This window comes from Sarcophilus harrisii, chromosome 5 (genome assembly GCF_902635505.1).
Source record: "Sarcophilus harrisii chromosome 5, mSarHar1.11, whole genome shotgun sequence".
Lineage (NCBI taxonomy): Eukaryota > Metazoa > Chordata > Mammalia > Dasyuromorphia > Dasyuridae > Sarcophilus > Sarcophilus harrisii.
The window spans coordinates 187,367,587-187,394,538 of record NC_045430.1 but is presented as its reverse complement, the minus strand read 5'-3'; the positions used below and the strand labels follow the sequence as shown (position 1 = coordinate 187,394,538).

Sequence of the window (26,952 nt, the reverse complement as noted above, 5' to 3'; positions counted from 1 at the left end):
AGCATTCCAACTAGATAGATGGATTATCTTTAGGAATTGTGAGAATATAACTAATCATACAAATTAAACACTTCAAATTCTGTAGATGAATAAGATTAGAGGGAAATTATTTTAGATAGCATGTCAGCTAAACAGTGGCAGATAAAGCAGCAGATATACAGGAATAGCCTACCTAAATTGAAAATATTTTGAGCCCAAAAGCTAGGATCACAGTGAAATTGAATGGTGTTATTAGTCACAGGTGAAGCATCACATCTGGCTCGAAGAAGATGCCGTAATCGATATGTGATCTAGACAAATATAAAAACATGGAATATTAATAGTCAACAAACACGAAAAGGATTTTTGTGAACTTTTTTTTAATCTTAATGTAACAACAATGATGAAAAAAACTTACATTTTAAAGAGACTATACACAAAACTTTGCCATACTCAATTTTAACCCCTCAAAGCCTGTCTATATTAAAATAATGAAATCAACTACATGGATGGAAAAGTACTGCAAGTAATGGCTGGAGTGAGTGCTTTTCTAAGTTAGGAACTTCCCAGATATAAAGAAAACTGCCCCAGCACTTGAAAAAATATTACAAACATAATACATATTCAGAAATCCAAAAGTAATTATATTAACTGTCCATTCAAAGTCTTAATATATCCACAGTAAATCTGGGGAATACACGTAGTTTAAATTCCAAAAATTGGGTGAGTGAAGAGCAAATAATGGTTTAAGAACTTTATGAAAAATCCCCAGTTTCAAATAGACATTAAAAAAAACTTTGGTAAAAAGTGAAACCTAAATTTTTGAAGATAAATGACATAAGCATATTTTACGAAATCTGGCACTGCTATTTCTTAATAATTAATAAGGTTTTCTTAAGCACCAATTGAGGCTTACAAATGACATTATATCAAGTGATTCTGTAGCTGTAGAGTTTATGTGTCCTAGATGAGCCCATCTTTCAACCCTACAGGAGTTAAAATCTTTATCTTACAGACCACTATGAAAGTGGCAGAAATAAGAAGTTGGCTATGTCGTGAAATCTCACCCTTATAGCATAGCAGTTGTAAGAGAATTATTCCACAAACAAGATAAGCAGATGAAGAAATGGGGGTGGGAGGCAAGTGTGAATGGAAACACAGTGAAGTTATATAAATAGATATATAGAAAATATAAAATCAATCATTTCTCTATACTAATTGAAAAGGCATATATAGTAACAATTAAATTTTTTTAAACAAATTTAAGTTTCACCTACAGCTATAAAGATCATTGTGTTAAGGAAATAAAGGTAGAAAAAATGTAGGTAGTAATATAAGTTTCTCACCTATAAAAACATGTTTTTTCTGGTTCTTTATAGATTAAAATGATGTGCCAAGAGAGAATTATAACTGATAAGAAATTTTCTAGTTTTTGTGCATTCTGACCATTTTACTAGTTTAATCTATTACATAACTGAATACCAAAATTTTAAACACGAAAAGCCAAAAACTCTCTTACCAGACGCTTGCTGTAGAGTAGAGCTGTGCTGCTGCCACTTGAAACTGCCCATTTGGAAAAATGCATGACATGTTCCAACTGTTTTGAAAGTCCTGCCACTTCCTGCTGCTGCTGCATAAGTTTCATGCGGTGGTCCTTTGCAAGACTCTGAAACCAAGGAAATAATTCTTAGTTCCTACCTCCCATTAATGCTCTTCAATACCCTTCCATTCTCTCATGACTGAGGCCTAAGCACCTAGTTAAGGATAGTCAATATATCCTTAACAGTAACCAAATTCTGCCATTTCGTTCTACCCTCCCTCTCCCTTCTTTACATGAGCTACTAAACTGGAAAGATGAAAAGGTAATCATTATCCCAACCAAGTCTGACCCTAGGAACAGGCCAAAGAAGACCCTTAATGCAAAGGAGTTCTTTTGCGCATCATTTGGTGAACCCTAGATAAGTTCCGAGAGAGAGAGAGAGAGAGAGAGAGAGAGAGAGAGAGAGAGAGAGAGGGAGAGGATGATCTCAAACACATACAGGGGTGTGACTCTGGCTAAACTCGAGAATTATTTTCAAGATGAAAAACAAAGCAAAGTCTAATTCAAGTGCCATTATCCTAACGAGGGAAACAATCTAGTGTGGACAGATAAATTGGAGCTTTTGTTGTTAGGCTAAATTTTAATTAAGTGCTGACCTTAAATAAAAAAGTTAACAGTTTCTGGCTTCTAACTGGCTTTAAGAATATTGCAATCTGCTTTTCTTCCTAAATCTTGAGATCAAATCTCCATATCTGCAGACTTTGGCTTCATCTTTGTAGGGAGACTGCAATGGAAACAGCCTTATAGATGAAAGTGAAGAACTGTTCTGATATTAAGAGTGGGAGGGTTCCTGCTTTTAGAAGTGACAGTACTGTTTAACTGTGGGAGAGAGAACCCATATTTTCCCCTATTTGCCTTTTCCCCTGCTTGGAGCATCCTTCCTCTCATTGTAAAATGGGGAAATCATGGCCTATAGAATTCAGACAGCATTGTGGTAAAGATAATATGAAACGAAAAAATGAAAAACATTGAAAATCTTAAAGCAGTACTATAAAAGTCAGTCATTACTATTTTAAAAGATATTTTAAAAAATATCTAAACTACATATTTTAACTGTGATACCTGGCTATATATTTGAATCTTATTTACCTTGAAGGCCTAGCTCAGGTCCTACCTTCTGCCAAGAAGCCTTTCCTTAGCATTCCCTCAACATTTATTTTCTATAACATTAGAAGACACTGAGGATAACAGAAAGAGTACTGGATTTTGGCAATGAACTCAAGGTGAAATCTTGCTTCAGATGGTTACTAGGTCTGTAACCAGGGGCAAATCATGTAACTCTCTGGGCTTCAGTTTCCTGACCTGTAAAATGAGAATAATACTTGGACTACCTACCTTACAAAGGTGAGGAAAGCAGTTTAATTCTCCTTGGTTAAATCATTATCCATCTCCCACTCCCTTGGAATGGATATCCATCAAAGTTCTTTACTCTGCCTTCATTTCTCTCTATATATTTTTCCCTTGGTGATCTTCATTTTTGATGATAGGTTTAATTATTTTGGTCTGTGTAAATGACTCCCAAATGTTTACATTCAGCCCTAATCTTTTAACTGTATTCAAGTCCACATTGTTCTGAACTCTTCTAAATTTATTTCCTACATGCAGTTCAAACACATAATGTTCAAAATGTTGAAGAATAGAATTTAATGAATCACATTTCTTCAAACTTTCTAACTTCTATTGAGTGCACTATAATGTCCCCAATTCCTCAGTTTTGTAGCTTAAGAGTCTCATCAATGACTCTCTCCTTCACAGCACTTAGGAAGTCCTACCAAGTATTCAAGTATACCCACAGAGACAACAACACCCTGGGCTCAGGCTTTTCTCCTGTCTAGACTATTTTAACAGTCTCCCATTTGGCCTTATTTCTCCCCTTTCCATCTCTCCTGTTTAAAAGCTTTCTAGGGATTCTTATTGACTCTAGAAAAAAATACACAAGTCACAACTGGGTAATAAGTCCTTCTTAATCTAGGCCCTTTCTAATTTTGTTGCTTACTTTCATATAAATACTCTTGATGAGGAAAATTAGGTATATTTCAGTTAAACTGGCAAAGTCTTCTTTCACACTTCAATTCTAATGTCTTGCCCTCCATCAATTCATATAAGCGAGATTCTTAAACTTGACTCACATTCCCTTTTTACTCAAGAAAACTATAGATATATAAAATAGGTATTAAAAACCCATTCATTTACTGATAATAATTCATAATATAATGACCCCAATTGGGATCACAAACCACAGCTAGGACATACACCAAACTCCTTGGATTGAAAAGTAGACTTGCTCCTTACCTCCATCTTTCTTTAAGGCTGGGAACAGACACTAAATCCTTTCTGATCTCTCCAATGTCAATATTTTTCTCCATGTATTTTTGTATAACAGATATTAGGTTAATAATTTATTGCACCACTCTATTTTAATTATTCTCTTTTCTATATTTTTAAACATTAAAATTAAAATCCAAATATAATACTCACACTTCAGTGCTAAAACACTGGATAGCTATCAATGATTCCACATTTAATTTGTTTGCAGTTTATAACAAAAAAAAAAAAGGAAAAAACAATCATAAAACTCACCATATTCAGAGAGTAATAGGCTTTGATGAGGTGAAAAGTGAAAGATGACCAATATTTCCCAAACTTGAGCACATGTATTGCAAAAAGCTAATGCAAAATCCTGAATTTTTTAATTAACAGATCTTACTTCTCCCCTTATTTCCTTTGTTTTTCACTTGCAATCACAAAATGGGAGTATTAAAAGTTTTAAAAAGTCTATTTTTCAATTTGAGGTTGAGGACTTTTAGATAATTAAAATTTTATAAGCTATCACCTGTCAATTATCACCCGTCAATAACTGGTTTGTAAGACTTGTTAGAACTACTAATCATAATTACAGCAGGTTGAAATGCTGCTTCTACAATTACACTATGGGATCCTTGAGATTTGAAGAACAGTACTCTAGTTCTAAAGAGTGCCAAATAGAATTTCCTGTAATGAAATCTCTTAAGTATTTTAAACTGCTAACAATTCAATTTTCTATTAATGTTATTCACTTATTTTTACTTATCAATTTTCAAAGAGTAATTATGATTTTTTGCATCTGCAATGATTTATACATTCAAATATTAAGTGAGGGGAAAAATAAAGGTGGAAAAAAATCCTATTCATAATGAGAATGAAATTCAACCAGCACAAGAAAAAAATAATACAATATATTTCACTAAATGACAAAACAAGAGGACATAAGAAAATTATTCAAACTAAAATAGACATAATTATATACATTAAAAATGTATAAACAAACAAGTAAAGCACATTTGAATTTAGTTAAACACTAAGGAACGTACTTTTCAAGGATTATACCTACTTGAATTTGTATATGAGGTAATACTTTACAAGGAGTTTTTACAGAATCTGAGAGATATAAAATTTGTTATTTTCATGCTCACAAATGACATCACAGTAAATTAGATGTTATTTTGTCCATTTCAAAGGAGAAACAGACATAGAGGTTAAATGTTCACACAGTTAACATATATGAAATTCCCATCTGAATACAGCACTGTTTCGCCTGGAGAGTGCAATTTCAGGAAAAAGAAACTTACCTCTAGCTGATGCAGGAGAGCTTTCCCTTTTTTGTTTATTTCTACCATCAAAGTAAATATAGCAACTTTAATATCCTGTTCCACCTGCTTTTGATTTTGATTTACTTCAATTATTCTAGGAAAAAAAAGAGGGGGAAAAGTCTAAAACTTAAAGATAAAAAGAAATCGTTTAAACTGATTAAATACCTTAAGTTAATTCAGAACATTCTCAGTTGTCGAGTACCAACTTGAACTGAGATGAATAGGCTAAACAAATTATGAGAAAGCACAAAAAAACCAAGAAGTAAAAGGGTAATTACTGAAATAAAATTTTGATAACAATCATAAAAAACAAAATATTGGAGACTACATTTTGGATAGCATGATCACAAACAAAAGTAAAAAATCAAGTATTTGGCTAATGGAGAGGTAACCACATTATGTTTTTAATAAATTTAATAACTTATCAGAAAGACTGAGGAAATTGACCTGAAAAAGCCATAATAAATCAACCTATTTCTGCCAAAGGCAATAGGAAAGATAAAATCATTGGGCTTAAGAATTATATTTGATCCTAGCCAATAGGCTTTAAAAGATTGCCTCTTTTGTTCTCTTTAAGACTACATGGGTCACTAAATTGATGAAAAATAGCTAACTTCTAAGTCTCAAGCACAATAACCAACTATTTTGTTCTAATCAGCCCTGTTAATATCTATGAATTTTTCATTTGGAATAAAGGATATAAGATTTAAGATTTTAAGTGAACGGGAGACAGAGGATGGGCAAGGTTCTACTTCTTAGAAAGCATGACAGGTAATACTTCAAGAAAAGTTAGGAAATGGGTCAAAACCCTGACCATTCAAACCTGAGTTCAAATTGAGCCTCAAACACTCACTCGCATGTGACCTAAGTTATTTAACCTTTTTTGTTTGGGTGTTATTGCTTATAAAATGGGAATAGTAGCATTATTTTGGGGAAGAGGGAGAGGTGGAGAGTGGGGCCACATATATGGTGGAGGGAGGATTGGCCAGGACCAAATGCAGTGATACTTGTAAAGCCTGCAGCATAATTAGTCAGTGATGTGGAAATGTGAACTATTATCACCACCATCAGTATCAGTAATTAGAAATACTGGGTTGCTGACATAAAAACAACAGGAACTCTGGGAAGATAGCAATCCCTCCTCTCTCTATAGTCTGGCAAAGAAAAGGCAAAATCCACATGCAATAGAAACACATTATAAATCTGGGGGGAGCAAAGATTTCAGAGAACAACTTGAGGTAAGATTTCATAACAGGAAAGGCTATCCAACATCCCAATAGCGATCTGAGATATTCAAGAAGGAAACTCTGAAGGCACAGGGGGAAACAATTCCAACAAAAGGGAAGATTTCACATAGGGAACTTACTTCCCAATTTAGGATTTGAAAAAGACACATACAACTAAAAGCAATCAACAAGCATTTACAAGTGCTTACTTATGTGGCAGGCCGGCCCTTTTGGAGATGATGGGGACAAAAAAGCTTTCAAGAAGCTTCCATCCTCTCATCAGGGGATGAGCAGACAGGATAGCATGACCATGAGAGCAGGTATTTATGGGGAAAACTATGCAAAGTGGTGAGGACTAACCTGGTGCTGAGAAAGAACAGCAGCAGTAACAACTTTTTAAGCTGTAATAAGAAACAAAGGCCAAAGACTGTACCCTAAGAACATTATCCAAGTGGAAAAGACAAAGTAAAGAAGATGCTCAACTCCTTCTTTGGACAGATGAATGACTTGTACTGGTAACTAGAGAACAAAGAAATGGCCACCATGGAGACGATAACCCAAATAAGGATTAAGGAGGGCAAGAAACCCTAGGTTTCTCCTTGAGTTGTGTCGAATGGATGAGATTCATCTTTGGGTAAGGTAAGCTTGGTAGACACAATAAGCAACCATGGTCACTGTCAGCAACAACTGAAAAATTGGGGTAAATGAGGGATGTCCCATTAACACTGAAAAATTACCAGATGACATCTGGTATTATGTGTCCATTCTGGGGGGCTAGAGTGGAAGAACACTAAGAAAATGTTACCTACATATATGCACATGCGCACACGTACCCACATACCCCAAACAGCCTGTGGATGACCAAATGCTAACCATAAATATTCTACATGGCAAAATTCAGTAATTGTTGAAGATAAATCATCTAATTTTAATATGAATTTGCTCTCTTTATATGATTTTCATATAAGCCATAATTTTATTAATTCATAATTTCACAAAGCACATGTGATTCATAACTTAATTTCATAAATGTGAATTAGCCAGTTTCACAATTTTAAAAGCAGCATTTAAAAAACCCTTTAACTATACATACTTCATGATTTCTTTAGTCTCATGTTGAGAGATCTATTAGGAAGTAATGTTTTCATTCTTTCAAAGTACCACTAGGAATTTACTGAATTTCAGGAATTTAATGCATTAGGACTTTTATACTTTCTGGCATAGTCTCATTTTCTAATTATAATGCTCATCTTCACATGAAAGGTGCAGAAAATTGCCTATGAAAACCAAGAATTTTTGAATTATAGTATGCTGTAATTTTTTCAAGTAGGGGGAAAAAAACCCTCAAACACACAGCAATAACAGATTTTTAAAACCTAATTAAATAAATAGCTTTACACCCTTTTTTCTTTAGTTGTAGAAACAGCTATTTTATTGTATGACTTCAATTTGATCAGAATAGATGGGAGCTTGCATTTCCTGAGCTATATTAGTTTTATTTTAGATTGTTAAAAAAGTTTTTTTTTCCTCGAGTTGGCTGGGGAGAAATGGTTGGGAACAAATGTGCAAGCATAGATTTTAAAATTAAAAACAAACAACTCCTCCCACTCCCTCCACAAAATCCCCAAATTGTTACTTAATATGAATTCTCATTTGGAAATTAGGAGAATGAATAAAATGTGACCCACTCAAGTTGGAGAATGAAGAAATATGAATCTTTACTATTAAAGTGAGAATACTGCTCCTTCAAATTAAAAAAAAATTTTTTTTAAAGTGGTCTATACAAAGAGATCTTATAAATCAAGAGTTTGGTGAGCTAAATCAAAATGAATCAGCAAAGTATGGCTTAAGTGGATTTGATATTGTGTAACTGCTCTCTTTCATCATCAGTGTTTCCAATAATGTTCAAATATAACTTTACTACATATAATTTTACATTAATTTTAATAATTATATAATTAAAGATTCTCTTTTGGGGGTGGGTAGGTAATACAATAATAGATATACCAGGTCTGGAGTCAGAAAGACCCGAGTTCAAATATAGATGTTAGCTATTATTATTTTCTGCCCTTGAGATTATATATATATATAGATGATAATTCTGCTTTCTGAGCATATAGCAAACTTGGGGGCGAGGGGGGGGGAGGGAAGAGGGAGAAGAGAAGGACCAATAAAGTTGGTAACCATAAATATATATATATAAACTAACAGAAAGAGGAGTTCTTATCCCAGCCCTGTTTATAGCCAAACCACATAGTACTTTATTTTAAATTTTTCATAATGGAGATCTGCTGTCATTAATAGCTAAACTGCATTTGTACTCTCAATTTAAAGTTGGAGAAATACATAAATAAATTTCAGGAGATGATAGAGATGATTTTCAAGTAGAATACCGAGGAAAACAATATGTAATTATGAAATATAGATAATATTTTAATAGTGATTTACAAAAGTTTTTTTAAAACAATTATCACAGTAAAAACTAAAAAGAATCCTCAAAGTTACTACAAATTAAGATATTTTTACAATAAAATGACCAACTAATAGTTTATTACCTGTTTTGAATCTGATTTCCAGTAAACTTTATATATTTTGTTTTTTCCATTAGCTTAGTAATTAATGTATCTATAATCACTTTTTGATTCTGAAAAGCTTCTTCAATGAATTGATATCTGAAGGAAAAAGGAAATACATTATTTAAAAAAAAAAACCTAACATGTACAATCAAAACAAATTCACATAGCTAAGACAAAAATTGATGTAAGTCTTAACAAATGAGGATTATCAAGCAACTGTTTTCTTAAAAGCATTTTTCTTTGATTAAATAATTTGATATTTTGATGAATTGCACACTGTGATAAAAATCATGCACAAATTATAAAAATGAAAGCAAGATTCATTAATACAAGAACTTGTTCCATTTAAAACAGAAAAATCCAAAAGTTGAAATAAGAACTTCAATGAACAGAAATTTAAACTTCCATTTCAGGTAATGGCATTTTTTTGATTGATAGGATAATAAAATATGTGACAACCATCTTCTGTGATAAATAAATTGCAGGGGCAGCTAGATGGCACAGAGAATAGAGCACCAGCCCTGAAGTCAGGAGGACCCGAGTTCAAATGTGGTCTCAGACAGTTGATTCTTCCTAGCTGTGTCATCTTGGGCAAGTCACTTAACTCCAATGGCCTCAGTACTCCCCCCACCCCCCCAAAAAAAAATTCATTAGATAAGTAAAATGCAATTGCATCTTGGTACAAGGAGCCCCCTTTTTATTTATTTATATGGTTTTCTAGTTCACATATATTCAGTATACTGTAATGATGTAATTATGATAGGGTATTTAAACAGGGGACAACGTCAGACTCAGGGGAAGACTGGTTGAGACTAGTTAAGACTGTCAGACTATCAGAGGAGACTGGGTCAGACTATGACAGACACAGACTGTAAAGAGACAATAAAGACTTTGAATTCTATTCTTGTCCATTCTCATGGAGACTATGCTGCTGAGACCAAGGCCCTTCGGGAGGACGTCCAGAAAGCTAGCCTGAACCTTACAATTTGTTTTCCTACACCATGCATTATTTGTTACAAGGATTTAGTTTTTCTTTTTTGATTTAAAGAAGGTCCTTGGAGAAAACTGGGAGGGGTGGAGGGGGGGGGGGCGGGGAAGAGGTCAAGATTGGAGGGAGAAAATTGTTCAATGAAAAAATTATTAAATCAGTATACATGCTTACATATGTAAGATCTGAAATTATTCCAGGAGTATATTAAAGCTGCACAAGAAAGCCAGAATAATAAATAATAAGCCAGAATTATAAATAATAAACTGATAAATAAAATTTCAAAAGACAAAAATAAACTTGTATATAAACCATTAAATCTTCCCTCAAATTCTCGAAAGTTTAATGCCTTTATTTTAAAAGGCTAAAAACCTAAGCGCCATGTCTCTCAATTATTTTGGTATAGCACACCACATATCTGATAAGCAACAAAGTATAAAAAACCAAGAACCTCCAAACTACAAGGGAGGCCAGCAGCCCTCTAGTGAAATGCGGGTTTGAAACCAAAATCCCAAGAAGCGATGCACTACCTTGCATAATGGATGGGTGCAAGATAGTCAGGACAGAAAAGAAAATATCCAAATCATCAGTCTGACAGCTCAGACTATATTATGAAGGTTTTCCTTATGTAGAGCTTTAATTTTCCTTTCTACAACCTTCCATCTACTGCTCCTAGTTTTGCCCTCTGAGCCTAAGTATCTTAAACCTAACCTCTTTATCCAAAAAGACTATTTCTTCCAGTTAATCTTTCCCCCAACTGCCTAAGGCTAACAATTATTTCCCGGGTCCTTGAATGACCTATCCCCATAAGTACTTCTGTGGTCACCATCTATGGTATCTTTTTCAGGATGCTGCTTTCATAACACAGTGACACAATTTGAAAAAGGTTTTAGTTTTATGAACAATATGGCTCCTAATACTGAAAACAATAATCCAGGTGTTTTCAGACCAAGAATGAGAATATACTGCCTCTGACATTTTGGACACTATGATGCTCCTAATTCAGACTAAAGTAGCATTAGATTATCTCTCTGCCATGTCATACTGATAATTCATATTGAGTAGGCAGCATACTGAATCTGCAATCTTATCAACAGAAAATAATGCCTAGCTGCTAATCTTTCAATATACAGTAATGCTTGGATGAAGAATTTTACATTCAAGCAAATTAAATTTGGTAGCAACTACGTCATACTCTTGAAATTGTTTTGGATGCAGATTCTAAAAATATATCATTCACACTATTCAAAAGGATACCATTTACTTTTTTTTTAAAAGTCTCTGAAAAAAAGAATATTGACACAGAAATAGGGTCCCTAAGGCACTTCAATAAAGATTTACTTCCATATTAACTCAACTGTTTTATGTTATAGGATTTAGTCAATCTAAATCTAATCTAATTGTAATTATTATTAATTAGCATACCTTTTTTGATCTTCTTAATAAAGATTGCAGGGGGCATTTTTGATGGGGCACTGCTTTGCTTTCTGTATTTCTGAATCCCAATCAAAAGCTCTCTAGCACAACATATTTTAATTTTACTACTTGTGACTGCTTTACAGGATATATCCTGGTCTCATTTGTTATTTATTTGCACACAGAACCTTTGAAATAAGAGGCAGTACTTATGGCACAGACAACAGAAATAAACTCTAAACCAGGAAGATGATGGTTCAAACACACAAAACAGATGCTCATTTCATAGAAAGACATGAAAAACATTTAAGATTATGCTGACTTTCCTGTTGAGGACAAAGGTGCAAGCCCTATTTCTACTTTGACTTCAATGTCCTTTTTCTTTTTTCAATATAGAACTTAGTGCTACTTCTTAAGTCAAGACCTTCATTACTACAGAGTAATAGAAAATAGGGCCCTAGAATCTTATAGAAACAGAATGTTTTTGAAATCATGAAATCGCTACTAGTTAGTTTCCTTTCCTTCAGACCAGGTAGCCAGGACTCCTTTCCTATAAGGAAGATCACCAACTCACAAAAGAAAATAAAAGCTCAAAGATCATATTAAAAAAATTAACAATTCTAGTATTCATTTTCAAAAATGAATGTTTAATTCATCATCTGTATCTGAAATTAAAAAGAGGAAAATGGAAAACTAAAAATGCAACTAATAATAACCTCACTTCAGTTGTAGATTATGACAAACAAAAAGAGCAGGAAAAGAGAGGGAAGACCAAAATGAATGGAATAAAAAAATAATCAAAAGGAAAACAAATATATGGAAAAAATTTTTAAAAATTGAAGGGTGGAAAGGAGACTTAGAAAAACAAATGTCAATTTTTCCAAAACAAGTGTAAATATTGTCATGTTTCCTTTTTAGTTGAGATTTTGAATTCATATGTAAAGTTTAACAGCAGCACGGGTCTTCTTGAAAGGTCTTATAATTCCATTCTTTTTAGTGGTGGAAAAACTTTCCCTAAGAATTTAGGGATTACATCATCCACTTTTATAAAGAATGAGAAATCCAACAAGTCCTCTTTTAGTTTATTCCTATGAACAACACGTTAGGTTATGCTGAACTCCTAACAACTGCAGGCACGCCTTGGTATTCTCCTACTACAGTTAGATGTAAATAAGTGAATGGCCAAAAGTATTATATAATTAACATTTGAAGTTATGGTGATGAGTAGAAAAATATTTCAAGTTTTAGGTATTATTCTGAGATTGTGATAAATGAGATTTTAATCAAATTACGGTTCATACAATGTACTTTTTGTGGCCAGAGATTGAAAAAAAATTGAAAAATTACATCTGGTAATTTATTGGTATTTTCTAAGATTTCCTGGAAAATGTGTTAATAAGATTAGTAGTAGAAAATTCCAACACAGCATCTGTGATTTATATTAATAAATGTTTCTTGTGAATTTATACATAAATGGTAACTATTATTGCTCTTTTATCAAATTACCAGCCTTCGTGTAGATTATCCTCTAAAGCTAGACACTTGTAAAACTTATAAAAATAATTTAATTACATTCAAGCATGATGAAACAAATGGGCAGGCATAAATACTGACATGCCTACTTACCTCTATATAATATGTAATTCTGATTCATTCCCTAGTTGATCATTTAGAGGATCTATAATATATACCCTAATTCTGCTTCTCAGAAATCCAATCTATAGAACCCCCACAAGAGAGAATTGGCCCAGTGTAAGCATGATGATGAAGTCAAAAAATTTGATTAAGAATTATTTTTATATTTATCAGCACAAATAAATTTGTTATTTAAAATTGCCTATGTGGAAATTATTTTAGTCTAAGGGGGAAGACATAATCTTAATTGTAGTTATCATTGAAAAAGGTGCAAATTGGTCTCGAGAAATATCCAGAACATAACACTAAATACATAACAGGTACTTAAAATGCTTATTGGATTGGTGAAACAGCAGGGAGACAAAGATGAGATTTATTGTTCATCTGTTAAAAACAAAACATTACTTCAGGTTTTCACTGTATGAAGTTATCCTTAGGGAGACATGATTTGACCCATGAAAATCATGTTTCAAAAGATTTCAAAGATTGTAAATTGTATATTTTAATTAGGAATTTTCCACAAATTTAGAAACGATTATATTCTCGTAATAGAACAAAATAAATTTAAATGTAATCTCATTTTAAAATTCTATATGGCCTCAAGTCACATTTTACTTACAAAAATCAAAATTATCTAAAATAATGGCAATCAAAGGAAATATAATTCATTCAACGGTCATTTTTCATAGATCACTTTAAGCCTGTACAACTCAGAATTTTATTTTCTAAAAAAGATTAAACTTTCTAGCTCTACCTCAATTACATATTACTTTGTTTTTACCTATGTTCTTTATGTTCCAACAACTGGCAGTCTCGGCATGTCAGTTTGTCACAGGTCTCACAATAGAGTTTCAGCTGCTCCTTTTTATGATAAGGGCAAAACACTGGTCGCTGACTCGTCACACCAACAGCTTCTGTAGAAACAGGAAGAGTTAGAATTCCTATTAGTGAGAAGGGAGGAAAAGAAAGTTTATTGAACAGTTATAAATCAAGTAAATTAAACTTTAAGATGTTTAAAAAAAAAAATCCTTAACAGTTTGAGCTTCATCCCAATGCAGAAACTACAGATAAAAAATTGATGGAAAGACTATTAAAAAACATTCAGGTTCTAGAAAAATATGGGAAAACCTGTATAGACTGATGCAACATTAAGTAAGCAGAAATGAGAACATTATATAAAATGATCTGATAAAAACTATAAATGAAAATTATTCTAAAAGGCAACTGAACCTTAAAAAAAACATTTAATGACCAATCTCTAGTCCAAAGAACAGCTGATTAAACACAGTTTCCCTCCTCTTGGTAGAGGGGTGTGGGATTTGACTTTGGGAATGTGAGAGTCAATCCTTCAGAGTTCTTTATAAGATGATTTTAATTGTTTCTTTGTAACAAAAAGGGGTCAATATAGAACTATGGTTGATGATATGTTAGGAAATTCAAGTGATGTTTCAGAAAACATCACCTAAAAAATAAATGACTGAATGAATAAATAAATAAAATGGTGTAATTCTTTTAGTCTATATCCTGAGGAACTTCCTGCATCTTCCTGCATTAAGAAAATCAAAAAATTAATTTCTCTGGTTCTCAGTTTTGTTATCTGAAAAATAAAGAGTTCAAATAGACAGTATAAGCTCTCTTCCAAATTTACACTTAGGATTTTTTGATGACAACCTCAAAAATTCTATTAATGAGTCAAACAGGTTATTTTTATAACTCCTTAAACTACTACTTCATTCCAATATCTCTTTTGTAGACAAAAGGTTCATTAAATCAGGAAAGTTACTTTTGTTAGAGTGGTTACACAAGAATTTAATCTCCAGCAATATAAAATAACTAGGTATATATGAGGCTTAATACAATATACCGAACCAAAATTTTATTTTATTGCACTAGGTAACCATCATTACCAAAATCATATACTCATTGAAGAGTTATATGATCCCAATCCCAACGATAAGAAAATGAGGTTCAAATGCTAAAATACATAACCAAAGTCTTAGTTACCTATGGACAAAGGTGAAATTAAAAGCCAAGTTTTCTGACCTCAATATATCTTTTATTTAAGTGACTGGTGAATTGAAGAATGCTACCTTTTTCCACTCAAAACCACTGTGATGGAACAATATAACCAAATGAATACATTAAAAAAAGAGCTTAGGATCTGAAGTTATATGAAATCATACAATTATGTGCAAGTTACTTGGGGTAAGCAATAATTAACATATATCAGTTTCCTCACTGCCAATAACACCTCATGGTGTCAGAGCTTCACCAGAAAAAAGCAGATTACTCTTTTTATTTGTAATAATCTTGTTAGATGGGTGCTAGATATTTCTTGCCATATTTAAATATCTCTTTTGTCATGTTTTTTAATTCTGTATTTCTAAGAAGGGATATTACAAAAGGAAAGTGCAAAGTCATAAATCTTAGGATACTTCATTGACTTATAAAGATGCTCTATCATGTGTACAGGGAAGAAAACAACAAAGTTCATTCAACATGACAATGAAATAGGTCAATAACAAAAGCCCCAATAATAATGGTAAATGCCTGGAACAAATGATTGCAAACACCCTAAGTTAATCCTCAAAAAGGAAGCAGCATATGGCATTATCTTACTGATGGTAGGAGAATAGTGAGAAGACCCATCTAAAAAAAAAAAAAACCCAATATCAACAGCCAAACCATACAACTCCTGGTCATCAAGAGCATACTATACCTTCCAAAAAAGTGTTCTAAGAGCTTTGGATATAAAGAAAGGCAAAAATAAGGTCCCTATTCTCATGGAGTTCTTAACATAAAAGTGAAAACAACATGCTAAAAGAGACATACAAAACATAAATTACAGGGATGGCAATAGCAAAGGAATTAGGGGAAATAATTATTCCAAGGAATCTATTTTATTTAGTTTTTAATTGAATACTGTTTTTATAATTACTTGGCTTAAAAACAAAAAAGTTTGTGTTTTGCTTTATACTTTTGATGAAGCAGCACCAATTTCCCCTACTTCCTACTTTTTCTGATTATTTCTATGACTTTTTATTATTTGAAATGAATTTTATTATGTTGGCAAATTTTACTGCTACAGACTTAAGATACAATGCATTATAATATGGGCAATATCATAGTTTTTTTCCTTTGTTGGAGCAGGACACAAAAGACCATAACCATTATTTTAAATTACTTAGATTTTTATTTCTTTCTATAAAACAGATTTGTACTTAAATCCCATTTTCCTAGTCAATTCTCAGCTATTTATCATTATCAAAAACTCCTCAAATCACATTTAGCAAATTAGCAATGATGCTTAAAAATAGGAAGTTTTAGATGCCATGGTAAATAAGAAAAGCACTCTAATTCCCTGTAGTTGGCAATATTAATCCGACACAGTTCAGTAACTTTTCTTATATAAATCAAAGTTATATAAGAAAAGTTACTGAACTCATTACACATTGAACCAGAAATTATATTAATAGACTACTTCCTCACTCTCACTCCATGGACTTTATTAGCAGTAAGAAAACAGATTAAAATAAACTCATCTTTTCATTTGTGTTAAGAAAAAGCAAGTACAAATTATAGGAATATAAGATTGTACTATGCACAATGACAAATAAGGATTCAGGGCCAACATGAAAAGATTTTTGTGAAGTGATAAAGCATAAAGTAAGCAGAGTTGAAACATCAAATATATACAATGAATACAAGATAATAAAAGATCATTCAGAGTCAATAAAACATCAAATGAGAAAAAGCCAATGGACAATGTGGGCACCATACTACTCTTGAAGTAATAACTCTTCCAATGAGATCAACTAGCCATTTGGGATCTGGCTGTGCTTATCCCGCTAAGAAAACCACATCAAATAACTTGTGGGATTAAAAAACATTTAAAAAATAAAGTCACCTAAAAATTAAGATTGAAAAGCTTTAATAAAATTTTTACTGTGCATCAGGTAAATTATGAAAAAAGTGTTTAAAAAAAAGATTGAAAGCATGTTAATAAATGACTATTCAAAATATAAAACTAAAAACCAAGATAATCACAGTGCCTAGCAGAGGATTTGGCAAATAGTAGGCAATATAAATATTCAATGTTGATTTTTTTTTAAAATAATTAAGATATACATTCATTAACCAGATCAAGCACTTTTTACAACTATGAATGGGGATAACATTTGTAAATGAATGATAGAAATCATCATTAAAAACTTTTAAAAAATTTCATTACATGAAATTTACAAAGTTTCATCACATAACTCTGACCAATCTTATTTCTTACCTCGCAGGACCTCTTTAGGGCTCTCCTGACTTTTCTTCCATGCCACAGAAATGAATTATACAGAAAAATTTTATCACCCTGCAAGATCATATAAGCCTTGCTATTCTACTTCATTATCACCCTCCCACTAATCTAATTGAGAAAGTGGAACTATGAACTTTAAAAGTTCCACTTATGGTATACTGCTGTGGAAAGTCTCCAGTCTTTCCACCTTGTTTTCATACAGTTTACCTTACATTGCAGTCAGTCCAATCACCTAATTTTCAGCTTCTTTTTTGCATATTGTCTTCCCCTATTAAATAGCTACTTGAGGGAAAGGACTATCTTTTTCTAAAATATTTGTATGTCTAGCTTTTAGCAGAGTAATTAGCACATAGGTATTTAAAATGTTTACTTAATAATTAAACAACACTGAAGTTTTACCTTATGTCCAACTGGCAAAAGTGACAACAGAAATAATTGATTTTGGGGAGGGTGTAGAAAGACAAACATGTTAACAATGCTGCCAGAATTGTTAAGTGCTCCAACAATAAAGGAAAGAATTTGGGATTATGCTAACTGATTACTATTACTGAGAATATAATCAAAAGATACTAAAGAAAGGAATAAAAATGTTTCTGGAACCTTTTTTTTTTTTTTAAACAAAAACTAGAAACAAAATAGACACCTATCAATTGGGGAAATGTATTGACTAATCATGTTTCAAGAATGTAATATATTAGAATGTTTTGTCAAAAGTGAAAAATATTAAGAACAAAGAATGACCTATGTGACCTGATGCAGATTAAGCAAATTGAAAAAAATATTATATGTATAACTATAATATAAATGGAAAAAATGCACAGTTCTTAAAAGAAATAGATATGCTTTCATTTATGAAGAGAGAAGACTTGAGTGTGGAATATTGCACATAATGTTAAACACAGATGTTTAACTTTCCTCCCATATTTTAAAAAATGTTATGATTTGTTAAATTTAACAAGGAAAAAAAAGAATATACTACAGCCTGAAAGGATCACATATTTATCATATGAAATGTCTTTTTTGCAAATGTACTAGGCATTGGGTGACAAATGGAGAGAGCTTTAAGTAGTGTCAGATTATAGAAATAGGAGTATATTTTAAAAATATATTTTATACACTATTTGTATTATATGTAACATCACTCTCTCCCTCTCTCAGTTCCAATACTGCCTTAGTTGATTAACCTTGGGTGGGTGAGCTAACTGACCTCTCAAACTAAGCTTCCTAATCAGTAAAAAGGGAATAATGGTACTTACCTCACTGGGTTATTAGATCAAATGAACATAGGAAGAAATGAAATGTGCATTTAGCATCTACTATGTGCATGCAGGGACTTTGAATAATGTTTTTATAAATAGCACTCTTTGATCTTCATCTTCAAGAGAAGAAAACTAAAGTACAAAAGGATTAAGTAACTTCTTCAGCTAAGATCATACAGCTAATATTTGAGGCTGAATTTGAATTCAGGTCTTCCTAATTATGGGAAAACAACTTTATCTATTGCATCTTTTAGCAGTCCATAAATGAGATTTTAACTTAAGGTAAGTCAATTTCTAAATGTGGTTTCTTAATTGAGGGTAGGGGAAAAGAGAGAGAATATAGAAGAGGAAAATATTTTAAAAATAAATGTAAAAATTTTTTTGTTTTTAATTTTGTTTGTAACTAGGGGAAAATGTTAAATAATGAAAATAAAATAGAGTAGGATCTATCTATGTCTGGTATTTTTATTTGAGTACAATCTTCAGTTTTAGAGGGTAAAAAGGTTATAGTCATATATCCAATTACCAATTGAAGATGGTAACACTATTAGATTTGAGAATATTCCTTTAGAAATTCTAAGAGCTAAGTAAAATGGAACCAACATGTACAGATCTCACATATTAAGAATTATGGGGAACAAAAAAAGAATGGTAGCCAGAGAAAATACAATAGGAAAGAATCAGTTTTCCCCTAAAAACTGTTTGAAAATAGATGCTCTATTAAAAATGCTCAACTATAAAGTTTTACTACTTAAAAATAGTCATGATTCAACTAATTCAAAAATAGAACATTCTCATGACACTGCAGTTTAAATGATGGAACTAATTTTTGGCGTTTTAAGTTTTTTATGATTAAATTTCTTATAAATTTTAAAATTATAAGGAGCTGGATTTTGGTGCTAGGAAAACCTGGGTTCAACAGTGGCTCTGACTCTTATTAGATGTTTAAGCCTAGCTTATAGATCACTTGATTTTATTTGTGCTTCAATGCTTCATGTGTAATATGAAAAACTCAGATCAGATAAATTGTAAAGTTTCTTAACACTTCTAAAGCTTATCCTATGAATGCCTAGTTATTATGATAATGAATTGTTAACTAAGACATTATCATTTACAAGTTAACCATTTAATTTCCATTTTGTGGCAGGAAAATTTCACCCAAGTTAACAAGAGGTCTCATGATTACTGGTTTTGCAATATGTAAGGCGTTAAGAAATAACACAAGGATTTTCAAGTGATTTTAGATTGAAAAAAGTAAATTTTCATATATATATATTACATATACTATATATTAACATTCAGTCTGAAGATTTCCATCACTTTGTATACATTATTTTATTTGAGTCTCACAACAATCTCATAAAGTCCTGGATTTTTCCAAGTAAGAAAGTTAAATTTTAGGAATGATAAATCACATTCAACTAAGTATCAAAAGCAAAATTTGAACTCGGGTCTTCCCGACTTGAAGTTCAGGCACTCTATCCACTGACTTGCCTGCTTCTTGTGGAGAAACACCTTAAGTTTTGTTATAGGGTTCTTTAAAAAAAAAAAAAAAAAATCAAGTCATAATCTGAGAGCCTTTGGTCTCTCTTGAATCAGAGGCCTAATTATCTTTGTTGACTAGAAGGACTGTTACTGTTGGTCCTGGAGAGGACAAGGACCATTAGGGAGGTGGTGCCATGATACAACTGAACTGGATTTAAGGCTTAAGGCCATGTGAATAAGAAATCCCCATATTATTAGTAAGTTCATTTCAAATCATTGTAAGAATATGACTTTCCCCATGTGAACCTAATCTCTATATGAATGGCTTTCCCCATGTGAACCCAATCAAGGTAAAACGTGACTTCGCCTATGAGAACTTGACCATTCTCTAACCCATAATGTTTTAGCTCCTTCTCCTGTGAGAACTTGACCATTCTCTAACCTATAAGAAGAGGTGTTTTAGCTCCTTCTCCCATGAGAATTTGACCATTTTTTAACCTATAAGCTGGGAACGTACCACATGTGTTTTAGCTCCAAATACACGATTCCAGGAACTCGCCACTCCTTGGAACAGTTGAAACAGTCGATAAGAATTGGCCCCCTTGTCGATGTAACCCTTAAGTACAACTTGCCTGGAGCCCCCTGTTGATTCCTTGTCTTATATGATGTCTCATATAAGCTTCTATTTGGCTCAGAAGCCTTCTTTGTTTGAACAACTATATAAACCCTGGGTTTCCAGGAAATCTCTGGAGACTCACCCACGGAGATGATGATCTGCCTGGGACCCACTTTTCCCGATCGAGTTTGAAGGCGGCAGAACAGGGCCCGGCCCCCAGCCACTTTGCAGTGCACCCTTGAATCGGTGATGTACTCTCTCTTTTCCCTCTGTCCTAATCATAATCCTCATTATTCTTTGCCTTTTATGTATTATTTGCTGTATTAGTTGTTATTGTAAGCATTCTATTCCATGTATTGTATAATTAAATTTTACTTTCACTTTTGAGTCCGAGAGCATTGTTTATAGGAGCGAATCCGAACTTTCCCCTAAAATCACATAACACCATGCAAAAGCACCAGGCTTATTTTCTCCTCCCGAGCCATCTGAGTCCAGTGGCCCAATACAGACCTGCACCAGTTGAGATGCAATGGGAGATCTGACCTCTTTAAGCTAAGGTTTGTAACAGGTCTCATGAGGAGTTTGACCAAATCAGCACTAAATCAAGGTAAGTGAAAAATGAGGCAGACAGTAACCTCTTTTATGGAGGTTTAAAAAATTTAATTCTGGAGGACAAGACTCTCAGGGTTTCTCGCCAAAACAGAAAATTACTACTTACACTCACTCTAAATCAATCAAAGCCTAGCCTAGACATAACACCAAATGGAACTTGGCATTGATTCCTTGAAGGTGATCGAATTAATATAAAATCTGTTTAATTCAATTAAATCTTTTTTTTCCCACTTTCTGACCAAAAGTTGAATGGAAACAGCTAAGAGGGAAGAAATGGTTGGGCATCATAGTGCATACCTGTAATGCTAGCCACTAACCAGGTGGGTCTCTTGAGCTTATCAGTTCTGGGATGGGAGTACACATTGCAGGTGGTCCCCATCATAGGTCCCCATCACTGTGGTAACATCTCAGTTGTTTCAGAAAAGACAAACTGGTCCACATCAGAAATAGAGCACATCAAAGCTCCCATGACAGTCAGTAGTGGAACTGGGACTCTAAATAGCCCATGTACTCTCACATGAGGGGAAATCTAGTTTTAAAGGAGGCTGGAAGAAATTATGTTGATTTCAAAAATATCTTCACTAATGGTACTCAGACATTACTATTATCTCACTTAAGAACTGAAAGTTATAAACTTGAATTATATACTACTGACTTTAAAAAAACACCTTATTTTAATTACATGTTTACTGTGAAACTTTTGTTTCATTACTAATATAAAATGTAAGTGGAAATTACTTGATTAATAAAAGTATTTATAAGCAGTGCAGAAAAAGCTTGTCTACTGTCTCTGAGAAACTGGCTAAAATGCAGAATATGCTGTTTTCCATGCACATTTTCAAACCAACCTGATTGTAATAAATATAAATAAGGCACTCACAATGAGTAAAACAGTAAATAGTACAGAAATGGTTTCTAAAAACAAATCTCTTGAAACTATTCTTTTTGCTATCTTATAGGTGTGGAAAAAGAAGAAGATGCTGGGGAGAGGTTCTATGTTCAACTATTTCTACTAATCTTAAGTAGAAGCACAAGGGCCTCTTAATGTGTGGAACTCAAAATAATATGCATTTAATAACAAATATCAAATTAAGATTTGAAATACTAGGCTTACCTGGAGATACTTCCTCTTTCTGTCTGACAGTGTGGTCCTTTGTGAATTTTACTCTCTGATGAGCTCTGATACAGGTTTTGCAGAGCCATTCAACACATTCTACACAAAAACCATTTGCTTCTGCATTATCTTCACAGCTTGTGCAAACCTAGTTTTTAAGAGAAGGTAATATGGGAAGATGGTTATTTGGGAAAACTGAAAAGACAATCTCTATTGAGTATACATAGATTATCATGGCAATAATACCAAATAAATACTATCATCAATATCACCTGACAATATCAATTCCCATTTCAATGGCATTCAACTAAAACCATGTTGTTTTGTTTTTTTTACTATGTCAAAGAGAAAATATAATTTTATTTTTAAGTAGAAATATGGTTACTAAAAGATAATAAATATTACCTAAAATATTGTTACATTTTCCTCTGTAAAGATATGAAGCAGAAAACATAACAGTTGGCTTGGCTATATTTTCTCTTTGAATTTTTTTTTTTTTTTTTAAGTAATAGAACTTGTGACTTATCTTTATAGGGAAAATCTTGCCCCACAGAACTGTGTTCTATCAGTAACTTAATGGAAACTATTATAGGAAATAAATAACTTTCCCAGGATGTTATTGGAGACTAAAAAAGTGAACCCAGGTCTGTCTTCACACCCAAAGCCAGTATTCTTGTCTTTTAGAATATGCTACTTCCATCTTCTTTAATTAGAGTGTCTAATTCTTCCATTTTAGTTTAGAAAAGGCAACAAAACTATTTTCCCTTAATTTTCAAGTTTTATACATTGTTAGTCTTGTTTAATCTTTTATTTTAAAAAAAATTTAATAGTTTATTTTCAACATTCACCCTTGCAAAACTTTGTGTTTCAGATTTTTCCCCTCCCTTCCCTTAGACAGCAAATAACCCAATATAGGTTAAACATGTGCAATTCATCTAAACATATTTCCTTATTTATCATGCTGTATTAAGAAAAATCAGATAAAAAATGAGAACCTCCCTACTCTCACCCCTAGCATACGGCAACAAAAAAGATGAAAATACTAAGCTGTGATCCACATTCAGTCTTTATATTTCTGTTTCTGGATATGGATGGTATCACCTCATTGCTGAAAAGTTGACAAGAGCTATTTGCATCACAGTTGTGTTTGATCCCTTTTAAGCTCAGTTTACTTTACTAAATATCCATTCTTTTTTTTTTTCCTGATAAGTTTGCATTTGAGTAAAGATTTGGCTTCATCCCACAGATGCTAATTTTTTTTTTTTGGGGGGGGGGGAAGGGGAAATGTTTGAGTTTACTGATGTGGAAGACTCTCTATGCAGAATTAGCCTTTACTAATATAGACATGTCTTCATTTTAATCTTAGCTGGTACGTAAACAGGTTTTTTCCTGATTCCAGGGCCTTTTTGTTTACTGTCCACTATGCAATCTATAGTCTTTACCTGAAATACAAGCTTCTATTTTTATCATCTACTACTCTATCATCACTTAGGCATTATTAACTCATTTTCTACTTTTTGACAAAATAACAAACTTACCATACCTTAAATGATGCTGCATCTTTAAAAGGTTAATTTTAGTGTCCTGAACAACATTAATTGGGGTGTTAGTGAATAGCATTTGTCTCAGGAGACAGAAGCCTGCATCCTACATTGAAGGGTTTGGAGCTGCCTGACAATGGGGTGATTCACAGTATGTCTCTGACACTTGAGGCAACTACTATCTAAGTTCATGCTATATAATCACTTAATGAATTGTCAACATTATTTCTTACTTCTACAGCCTAATCACTGAACCTCAGTGAACACTTTTGACAGCTTTAATCCACAAAAATTCACTTCAGTAAATTAGGATTGGTGTCTTTCATGACTTCAATTAGATATCTTCCTAACTACTAATTCTAAAGTGGCTTGTTTCTTCTTCGTTGGGACTCCTATAAATTAAAAACAAAAACAAAACAACAACAAAAAACAAAAACTATTTTCTCCAAAGCTCTATTTAAATATCAGAATCACAGGTTTAGAACTGAAAGCAATTTTAGAGATCATTTAACCCAATCCTTCCTTTTTCAGGTTAAGAAACTAAGTCTGAGAGAGACTAAATGACATAAAATCAGACAGATTAAGTGGCAAAACAAGCATTTGAAATCAGTTCTGTGAGCCCAAAACCAATTTTCTCTCAATTGAATATTAAAAATTCAATCTTGCTACATACCATGATTCAATAATCAATGGATCTGTTACTTCATTGGGAAAGGGTCTCCACCGCAGAACATGAGCAATTTCTCTATTTTTACTAAGACAGTATTTAGGAATTTAAAAGGGGTCTGCCTTCAAAGGTTATCCAAGCACTCCTTATATTTTAAACAAGTAAGGGCTATGGAGTCAGAAGAATAAAACTTGCCCAAAGTCAGATGTAATTGTCATAAAATCAGAGATTAAGATTTCAATGGTCATCAAGTCCAAACCATTCACTGCACCATGGAATTTTAAAAAGAAGACCCAACTTGTCATGGTGTTCCCCAAAGTCACACCAATACCACAGATCATCTTAGCTCCAAGTCCAAGGCTCCAGGGCTCTTCCTTTTCTACCATGATGATCACCAAAACATTAGGAATGCTGAACACATACCAACCCCCTCATCCCTGCTTAAGAGATGGGATGACTAGTAACAAACCTCACCAAGTTGGTCTCTAGGTAACAGAAATCAGTTACTTGGAGGGTTTGCCCTTAAAATCTTGGGCTTTTGACAGAATCTGCCAAACTTGCAGTTCACTGTGTATTACTTTTTGAGAATCTGAAGTCACTTCCATGCCATAATGAATCAGGATGTTGCAAAATGCAAAAAAAGTGCAGCGTGTCTTCATGACAGAACTCAAATTAAATCTTCTTTAAAAGGGTTTATAAAAAAATTTATCTGTAATGTTACTAATGCCGGTATCCCCTTAAGATAGCAGCCTGCAATCTACATATATGCTCTATGGATTACAAGTGGTTACTTGCCCACGTGTTCCTAAGAAACTTCCACAGGAAGCCCAAGACAAAGGTGGGAAGGACTTCCCTCTTATTCCCTCATTGCCCAGATACTGACTATCCTCTGGTTTATCTGTCATTCTGTCATTCCCATCTTATGATTTGGCCAACCTTCTTGTTGTCTCATCATAAACCCCTTGAATAACACCCTTTATGGAGCTTCTCTGGAAGAGCTCTCCATTGCTGAGTTTGTGAGAGTCCTTTTAAATAACACTCAAACTTGAATTATTCAGTAACTGTGAAATGACTCATCGTCATATACCAACACTGGAAGTAAAAGATAAGTGTCTGTTTCTGTTTCGAGGAATAACTTGAAATCACTTTTAGTGTTTCTTTTAGAAACTGCAACTTCCTGAAGGCAATCTAAGCCATTCTTTGCCCCTCTTCAATTCTGGTTTTATTCTCTTTCACCTCTTCAAGGGGATGCTATGTAAATTTTTGAACCAAAAGGGATCTTCAATATCACAAAACTGTCTACAGCACAAGGTTTTTCTATGTCTGTCTGTTCTAGTAAAGCTTCACATCCTTTTTTTCTCCCCAGTGCCTTTCCATTCCTTGAGGTTAACTGGGAGATATGAAAAATCTAAATGATAGTGCTACTGTTTCTGTGGGTAAGATATTTAAAAAAAAAAATCACACACCAAAACTTAAAATTCCTCCCCCCACTTTTTTTTTTTTTTTTGCTACTAGAGTTGATAATTTAAAAAGTAATGAGGAATCATAAATTTTTAATGTATCTTAGAAGAAAAGCAGAACTATGGAGAAAATCTCAGATCAATCTCTCTCAAATGTTTACTGGCTAAATAAGATTTCATTAGCCTCCAATGTTATACAAATTTATAATTTCCACCAAGTGACATCACAAAATATTGAGGAAGCCACACAACATTATGAGAGCACCTTTTGGAATTGACTGTATTTAATCAAACTCCTGTATACAACCAGACCACCAAATTTTTAGGGCAAAGATAATTTCAAAGTAGAAGAAAATGGGGTGAATAGTATTCAATGAAAAACTGATCTTTTAAAAAAACTTCCAAGAAAGAAGGAGGGAAGGGAAAAAGAGAGGGGCAGAGGAAAAGAGGGAAGGAGGAAAGGAGGAAGAGAAGGAGGACTAGGATTAAACTTCTATGTGAAATTGTTACAACTAATAATAATCAATTTGCCTAAGGAGACCCAAGACAAAATATCAAGTTAGCAAAACACCAGATTGCATGCTGTTCACAAGTACATGGCAAATGGGTAACAAGGTGGTAAAAAGGACAGAGCTCTCTAGGCCTGGAATCAGAAAAAAACCAAAGTTCAAATTTAGCCTCAAATATTTACTATATGTGCGAGTCTAAGCAAGTCACTTAACTCCAACTGCCTCCCCAAAAGAAATAGTATATGGTAATCACCAACATAGAGTATAAACTCTACTTTGCAAAGAGTTATAGTGAAGGTTTGTGGGAGATTATGATCAATAACATTTGCCAAAA

At 33.0% G+C, this 26,952-nt stretch overlaps 1 protein-coding gene across 6 annotated transcripts in view; it reads right to left on the bottom strand.

Annotated features, from left to right (window-relative positions):
* TRIM24 (tripartite motif containing 24) overlaps positions 1–26,952 on the bottom strand; it is a 124,462-nt gene that overhangs the window by 27,735 nt on the left and 69,775 nt on the right. For all 6 annotated transcript variants that reach the window (XM_031939145.1, XM_031939146.1, XM_031939147.1 and 3 more), the window contains 6 exons: positions 22,442–22,589; positions 13,831–13,963; positions 8,990–9,106; positions 5,188–5,302; positions 1,499–1,645; positions 173–290 (listed from right to left, as the gene is read on the bottom strand). In XM_031939145.1, coding sequence (XP_031795005.1) covers positions 173–290; positions 1,499–1,645; positions 5,188–5,302; positions 8,990–9,106; positions 13,831–13,963; positions 22,442–22,589 — 778 coding nt within the window. The remainder of the gene's footprint in view (positions 1–172; positions 291–1,498; positions 1,646–5,187; positions 5,303–8,989; positions 9,107–13,830; positions 13,964–22,441; positions 22,590–26,952) is intronic.